The following is an 8,442-nucleotide window of genomic DNA, read 5'->3' as shown; positions in this document are numbered from 1 at the left end:
CAACAAAACAAAAATGAGGGCTGGGAATGTAGGTCAGAGGTGGAGCGTGTGCCATGTCCTGGGAGCAATTCCCAGTGTGGAAAGAGGAGCGAGGGTGTTGGTGATAGGTCTAGAGGGCTCTCAGAGTAGGATGTGACAGGATGATCACCAGCTCTCAGAGGACGGAGGTTAGAGGCAAGCTCCAGGGACTCTCTTTCCCTCACCTGTGCCTCCACCGTTGCGTCATGTGTTACCTGGCAACCGGTCTCCCAGCGACAGGGTTACACCTAAGGACTCAGAGTCCAGGAGGAGCGTTACGGTTTGTGGAGACACCGGGAGCCATGGCTCAGAAACCGCTCAGCACCGCCGCCGCAGAGCGCATGAACCTTGTGGCCCAGGATGAGATCTGGTAAGGCCCGTTGGGCTCGGCCCTTCTCATGTGCCGTGTGCATACCTCGGCGGCCTCAGTTTCCCCACCAAGACCAGAAGACACTTAACCGCTAGGCACAACAGGAGTGCTCTAAGGATAATCAGGGACCTGAAGGAGGGGGACGGGCAACATTAGGGACACAGGGAGACCACAGTCTTCCTGCCCTTCCTTCCTGCCCAGTGTGGAGACTGGGAGAATTCCAATTGGGAATTTAAAAAGAAACAACAAAATTAAGATGCTAATTTCTGACAACCTCAAAGGAGGGGAGGCTCGCTGTTTCTTGGTTTTCCTTGATCCTTTTAAATGAGAAGAAATTTTAACTTTAAAGGATCGGGGACTGTGTGTGGTGTTGGTGGCACACGCCTTTAATCCCAGCACTGGAGCTGGAACAGGTAGGCAGATCTCTGTGAGTTTAAGGCTAGCCTGGTCTAAGAGTGAAACCTTGTCTCAAACAGCAACAACAACAACAACAACAAATCCATTCTCTGAAAGATTTGTGTCCATCAGGCCCTTGCAATGGCTGTTTTTTGAGTGCCAAATAGTATTCCATTATTTGACATTTTAACCACTATGTAGATACAAGGAACATTTGTCTTCATCTCTCCTCCCCCTCCCTCTTCAGCACTGAGTATGAATCCAGAGCCTCAAAAATTCTGGGCAACTGCTCTGCCACTGAATGACACCCCAGCTCTCTTTTTCTGACGTTTAATAGTTGAGTCTCCCAGGCTGGCCTGAAGTCACTCCGCCACAGCTCAGTCCGTCCTTGAACTTAGTTAGCATCCCCCTACTACAGCCACATGATGGGCCCCAGGCTCACCTCTCAACTTGAGCCCACAGTGACCATCTCTATGGGTTTTATCATCTGCTTTAACACCTGTGTGGACAACCAATGATGGAAACTGATGAAGAGCATGCTTTCTATCAGAACTGCCACAGGCTTGTTTTATAGGAAACTGTGTTAGTTCTCATAAGTGGAAAACAGTGTCTCATAAACTGCACAATCTCAGTTTTTTAAGTGTTTGTTACCACCCACAAACTGCCAGGGAGAAACATTATTCTATCCTCCTCACCCCACCAAACAAACTCCTATATATCCTTCAAGACCCAAATCAAAAGTCCCCTCTTCTCTGACTCACTTGAGCCCAAGACTCTGCTTTCCAGTATCAAACATGGCTCACAAGCACTGGAAATGGGCACTGTCAAAACTGAGGTTAGCAAGAAATGAAAATCTGACAAATTTCAAAGATTCACACTAAAGAAGTAACATGAAAACTATCAGTTGAGTATTTTTTACTTCCTCTGCGATGTGGCTATCTGGGAAATTTACAGCCACGTTTGTGCCTCCTGTCTGAGCCTCATGTTGGTTTCATCTTTATGGGCAATAGACTCCATGACTAGAACAATAGCTCAGCAGATGGAAATATTCACAGTGAGCCCCTGGGGATCTGAGTTCAGACCCTAGGGCCCTGGGAAAAATGAACTATCTTGACTTCTGACCTCCACGCAGGTGCACACACCCAGACACAGAACGTACACGGGACATACATGAAAACACACAGGCTCTGGAGCTCGTGGAGGGCTCAGCCTGGGAAGTGTTTGCACATAAGGATGAAGAACTGAGTCTTTCCTCCAGAGCCCTTGTTGAAAGCATCAATGTGGTGAACACTTACAATCCCAGGGCATGGGAGAAGGAGACAGGCCATCCCTGGAACTGGTCAGTGTGGCCTGACCAGTGAGCCCAGATCCTACAGAGACATCCTATCTCCAAGACAAGGTGGAGACAACCATGCAGAATGACAACCATGCTGGACAGTTTTATGTCAGCTTGCCACAAGCTAGAGTCATCAGAAGAGAGGGAGCCTCAGCTGAGAAAATGCCTCCATAAGTTCAGGCTGTAGGCAAGTCATAAGGTGGCATTTTCTTAATTAGTGATTGATGGGGAGGGCCCAGCCTGTTGTGGGTGGGGCCATGCCTGGGTTGGTGGTCCTGGGTTCTATGAGAAAGCAGGCTGAGCAAGCCATGATGAGCAAGCCAGTAAGCAGCACCCCTCCATGGCATCTACCTCATCTCATGCCTCCAGATTTTTGCCTTGTTTGAGTCCCTGTCCTGACTTCCTTCCATGATGAACAGCGAGATAGAAGTGTAAACCAAACAAACCCTTTCCTCTCCAACTTGATTTTTGGTCATGGTGTTTCATCACAGCGATAGAAACCCCGAAACAATACTCAAGGTTGACCTCTGTCCTTCTCACAGACCTGCACATGGGAACACCTACACACACATACACACACACACACACACACACACACACACAAGAGAGAGAGAGAGAGAGAGAGAGAGAGAGAAAGAAATAGACTTGGTTTTCCAGGCTTGGGCTAGGGCCCCAAAACCTGCAAGAGATGGAGGAGGGGTGCAGATTCTGATTCGCAGATAGAAGGAGCTTGAAGGATCAAGTTGAACTCCGTGTTTGCAGAACCTAACAGGGCGCCTCACCTGCTGCCCCCTAAGCTCAGCTCACAGGTGGGTGGAGCAGCTGGGGGTGACATTTAAGGAGGCTCTCTCTCTGCACATCAAGTTCACACTGGATGAGTCTATACTTGCAGGAACCCAGGGGGAAGTGTCTTTTTAAGCTCCCTGCCCTGTTCCATGGATACTTGTCTGTCTCAATCTGCTCTTCCTCCAAGGGTGGGTAGGGGCCTCCAGAAAAGAGGGTTAATGTTCAGATGCCCCTCTAGCAGCCAGTCCAGGTCTCACCTGATCCCCACAACATGCTCTCTGTACCATCTCTTCCCCCCACTGCCTCCTCTCTCGATTTGGCCAAGGTCTCCCCATAAGTTAAGAGTGGCTCAGTCGAGGGCATCGAACTTCCCCTTCCACGCCCCCTGCAGACCCACCAGTCGGGTTGGTGTGCAGAACGCACAGGCAGGCAGCTCTCCGCGCATTTGGAGGTTTGCACGGGGCCTTTCTGAGGGTGTTGCCTCCTACTCAGGATTTCTCTTTCTCAGGAGATACCGTCTGAGGGCCGAATATGAAGCCCAGGAAAAGTGGCCGGCCAAGTGGGGATATTTGGCAACCCCCATGGAAAAGGTAATTGAAAGTTTATCAGGAGCCCCTTTTCCCACCGCTGTCTCCAGGCTATAACTAGTCATGTCAGGGGGGAAAATGGTGACCATCCAATAATCAGAGAGAATGAATTGAGAGGACTTTGTGGGGTCATACAACAGGACACCTGATGTCCTCTTCTGGCATCTGCACTGTGCATGCACAGGTACACACACACACACACATTAATTAACTGGCTGTGTTTCTGCTTCCCTGAATCCAGAGGTTCCTTCCCGTGAGGAGCTGCAAAGCACTCTCAAGGTCTGAGGTGTGTGTACCAGGCACATCCTCTGAACCAGGCTGGTTTGTACAGCAGCCAGGTGCACGGGGCTGCCACTGCAGGCCCGTTTTTAATAAAGAGACCATTGAGCTCAAGGAATGATGGCTGGCCACAAAACGAGCAAAGGGGGTGTCAAGGTGAGGAGCCAGCTGATCTTGGTCTCACTTGGAGGCTACATGACCGACTCCCATCTGTGAAGTGGGGTGGTAGCTCCTTAACTGACTGGGGCCATAGGTGGGACAAAGGTGTGTGGGACCCCTCTGTGGGCCTGGAGGCAAAGGGACCTGTAAGAAATAACTGAGACAGTGTCTTCCCTCCCAGGTGTTCCCTAAAGCATGGGTCACACATTCAGATGTCTGCAAGGGACTGTGCAGATGACAGAATCTAGAGGGGGCAAGAATCCCAAATAGGAAGTGGTGGGGACATGGAGGGAGAGAGAGAGAGAGAGCTCTAATCACAGAGGCAGCCACCATAAGCTCAGTGATAATGCTTTCTGATTGTCCAGGAGTCTAATGTTCCCACAAAACCTGCTTCTAGAGTGAGTGGGTCCTATATATATATATATATATATATACACATACATACATGTATGTATATATTATAATACATAATATATAATGCATAATATACATAATATGCATATAATATATAATATGTATATATTATACATGTATATATATATACATGTATGTATGTGTGTATATATATATAGGGCCTACTATATATACATTATATATATATACTTATATATATAGTTTATATACAACACTCATAATGCCCACAGGGCTTCTAGGGGTGGCCAGTTTCTGATGTAACTACCTCTGGCCAGACTTCAGATGGTTCCTCTTCGTCTGCAGGGAAATGGTGACCAGAACTGAGTGGTTCAAAATCTCCTAACTTACAGCAGCGGAAGCCCCAGCAGCAGCCCACCCACCGCACAGCTCTGAAATTATGCCATTTGTAATGAGGTTTTAAAAATTCTTAGACAGTTATACGGTTTGAAATTGGATGCATAAAGTAGGGGCCTTAATAATGTACTGTTCGCAAGTGATCCGATATTAATATTCCTCGTGTGTAATTAAGTTGGGTTTCCAGGGAGTTTTAAATGCCTTTAAATTCTCCCAGAGTGTGGGGCGTTCCTCTCTGGTTGGAAAACTGGCACAGGCATTTTTTTTAGTTTTTTAGTTTGAGTTCATGACCAGGGATGTCTTCTCTGGTCCCGTGATGGGGGATATTGATTCCTGTGCTGCAAGACTAGTAGGAGGGCCTCAGCAAGGGTCACTCAGGACTAACTCAGCAGATCAGATCTCATTTTCACCACCTTCCGCTTGTGCTGGGACCAGTAGCATGCTCAGAGCTTCACCACTGCCTATCACATGTAGCCTTCTGGGGTCCAGGAAGGGCTCGTGTCCTAGCCTCAGCCTGAGGTTCCTGTGTCTGGGGTTCTGTTTCAGCTGCTTGAGGATGAAGAGCCACACACCCCAAAGGCCAAGATCGACCTGCCCGGCCACTTCCGTGTCCGGACAGTGAGCCCCATGGACAAATACATCAAGGTTTGCAAACCTGCTTTTACACCATTTTCTAAAAAAAAGAAATAAGTCCCACGGCAAACTGTGGTTCGTTAATAACCAGAGGTGAGGACATGGCTAATCTGGGCAGGCACAAGAGCCCCACAAGTAGGCTGGGAACCTCACAGTTGAGACACCTATTTGCACATGTGGGTCAAGCACATATACATGCATACATGCACACACATGTACACACACACAAGCACACATGTAGAAACACGTGCACATATCAACACGTGTACACACAAGCACTCATGCACCTACACACACACACACACACACACACACGAATGCACAAACAAATGTGCATCCACACAGGGACACACACACACATGCTATGGGACCAGGAAAGCAGTTGAGGCTCAGATTTACAGTGAGATCTCAGCCTGAGCTCCACAGTACTGTTCAGTTCCCATGTTCAGTCTTGGATGTGTGGCCTGGACTCTGTGTCTCCACTTCCTCCCTGGTTCCTGTATCTTGGGGTTACCGAAGTACCTGCCTGGGAGACCAGGGTTCTATGGATGGTATGCTTGAAGGACTGGGGACAGGAACCAGCATTTTTCAGAGGGGGATGAGTGTCAGCCATGACTGGGTGCTTGTTGACCAATCAGAAGCGAGGAAGAAAGGGGTCCTCAGTAAACGGAAAAATCAGGGAATTCAGGGTGGGCAGGTCATAAGAGCCACAGGCGAGCTCCTCCGTGGGCAAGCTGCTCCTCGCCCCAATTCAAATCTCTGAAACTCACTGGCCAGGTGGCCTATCTGAACCAGTGACCTACAGATTCAGTGACACAAGGCTGGGAGCCATTGAGGAAGACACATGCTCTGCCAGCTAGTTCTGTATCAACTTGACACAAGGCACGGTCTTTTGGGAAAAGGAGCTCTCAACCGAGAAAAATGCCTCCGGAAGATTCACCAGTGGGCAAGTTTGCAGTACCATTTTCTATATTGCTGATTGCAGCCCACTATGGCTGATGGTGCTGCCTGCAGGCATGTGTTCCTAGGGTATATAAGAAAGCAGACTGAGCAAGCCAAGCTTTAAGGAGAACCCCTCCTCAGCCTTGGCATCATCTCCTTCCTTCAGGTTCGTATCCTGACTGCCCTGGATGATAGGATACGTGCTGTGAAATGAAATAAACCCTTTCCTTCCCAAATTGTTTTTGGTCATGGTGCTTTGTCACTGGAATAAGAAACCTAACTAGGACATTTCCTCAGTTGCCTTTGTCAGCTTAACACACCCTGCAGTCATCTGAAAAGAAAGCCTCAAGTGAGCCGTCACCTAGATCAGATTAGCCTACAGACAGTTATGGGGGTTTTCTTGATTAACAGTTGATATGAGAGGCCTCAGCCCACTGTGGGCAGCGCCGTCCCTAAGCAAGTGGCCCTGGGCTTTATAACATGCCTTCTCAACATGACCCTGTGAGTGAGCTAGGAATGAGCCAACAAGCAACAAGCCCCGTGGTTTCTACTTTAGCCTCCTGCCATCGCTTACTTTAGTGAGGAGCTATGAACCGGAACTGTAAATCACACAAACCCTCTCTTCCCCGGGTTGCTTTCAGTCAGAGTGTTACCACACAAGCAGAAAGGAAACTTAATGAACACCCAAAAGCCAGACTCTAGCCTACACACACACACACACACACACCACAAATTAAAAAATAAAAACTGAGAGCCATGCACCTCAAACTCCGGCTGGTGGGAACATACTGCTTACTGTTGGTTTTCCTGTCTTCCCCATGACAGGCCCCATGGGGCATGGTAGGCACCTCCACTCCTGGAGCATGTGTGGTTATTCTCCCTACAGCGAGATACATGTCATTCTCCTATCCTTGCTGTGGGCAGGAAGGAGCCTTCCCCGTGACTAACCCCTTGCGCTTCTATTCCAGACTCTTCCATCACCCCCAGTCCCAAAGACCACCCAAGGCTTCATCGGATGGCGTTCCTCGGTGCCGGGCCTGAACAAGAACTTGGAGCATGACCGGGAGATCCGCAGCTGCAAAGGGATCTACGCCCGGGAGCTGCACTGGCCTGAACAAGGCGTGTACTGAACGCCACTAGCCTCTGCCTCAGCGGAGGGGGGCGGTGAGCTGTGCCTAGCTGAGTGTTCCTGGGGACAGTCCCCCACATCTCTGCTCGAGGGATGCTCTGAAGAACAACCATTTGCCTTAGGCATTGTCTTTGATTTGTGCATTTCAGGATTGTTGGCTAACTGAAGTAAAATAGATACCCTGGTTCATGTGCTTATTTCTTTGTGTTTTGCTGATGCTGTGGGGATCTCTAACTATGGTTCTGAGAAGCAGCGGTGGCTCAGCTTTAAGCACACTTGCCTGTGGCTGGGGATGTAGCTCGGGTGGTAGATGGCTGGTGGACGGGCACAAAGCTCCACTCTTGGGCACGGTACCACAGAGCTGCTGCTCGGACCACAGGGAGATGGAGGCTGAAGAAACGGGGTCGAGGGCCTCCATGGCATATCAAGTCTGAGGCTAGCCTGAGTTATATGGAACCTTGTCTCAGTAAAGGAAATACTTGAAAGCACCCGTCGGTGCCAGCCACAGTGGGGCAGGCCTGTCATCACAGCTTCTCCGAAGTGCTAATGCAATAGGATCATCGGTTCAAAGATTACCTGGCATGCAGAGTGAGTTGGGCGGCTCGGGAAACCCCATAAGACCTGCTCTCAAAAGAAAAAGTAAAAAGAAGGCTAGAGATGTAGCTGTGGCCCCTACACTCAGTCCCCAAGAACCTCCCATGAAAACCTTGCGTCAGCCTCCATGGCCCCTCTCATCCTCCTCTCGACAGTGAGATTGCTGGCCTAGGGCTCCTGTATCCAGGGACCTGACTGCTCTTCAGGAGAGGAGTGAGATGGCTTGAGGCTCCTTGTTGAGGTGTCTTCAGTAAGTCCACAGCTTCAAGGGCAGAAACCAGGGTGAGGCCACGGCCACCAAGTGGGTTTCCAGAAGTCCCTTCCTGGGTTTTCTGAGCATTCCAGCCCCATCCAATGGCCTTGCTGGTCTCACCCTGTAGACACCGCCCCCTCCCACCCCACCTCCAGCTAGCCCTCCCCTTTTTGCCCTCCCCTTGCTCAGTTC

At 49.6% G+C, this 8,442-nt stretch overlaps 1 protein-coding gene across 1 annotated transcript; it reads left to right on the top strand.

The window, feature by feature from the left end:
- The first annotated feature begins 276 nt into the window (after positions 1–276).
- On the top strand, positions 277–7,582 carry Cimip1 (ciliary microtubule inner protein 1). The gene is made up of 4 exons (XM_021644408.2): positions 277–388; positions 3,415–3,496; positions 5,246–5,344; positions 7,243–7,582. The coding sequence occupies exons 1-4, from the start codon at positions 321–323 to the stop codon at positions 7,402–7,404; spliced, it is 411 nt and encodes a 136-aa protein (XP_021500083.1). The 5' UTR covers positions 277–320; the 3' UTR covers positions 7,405–7,582.
- The last annotated feature ends 860 nt before the right edge of the window (positions 7,583–8,442 follow it).

The sequence above is a fragment of the Meriones unguiculatus genome, chromosome 4, assembly GCF_030254825.1.
Source record: "Meriones unguiculatus strain TT.TT164.6M chromosome 4, Bangor_MerUng_6.1, whole genome shotgun sequence".
NCBI lineage: Eukaryota > Metazoa > Chordata > Mammalia > Rodentia > Muridae > Meriones > Meriones unguiculatus.
The sequence above is the reverse complement of the archived record's forward strand: the minus strand, read 5'-3'. Positions and strand labels throughout refer to the sequence as shown.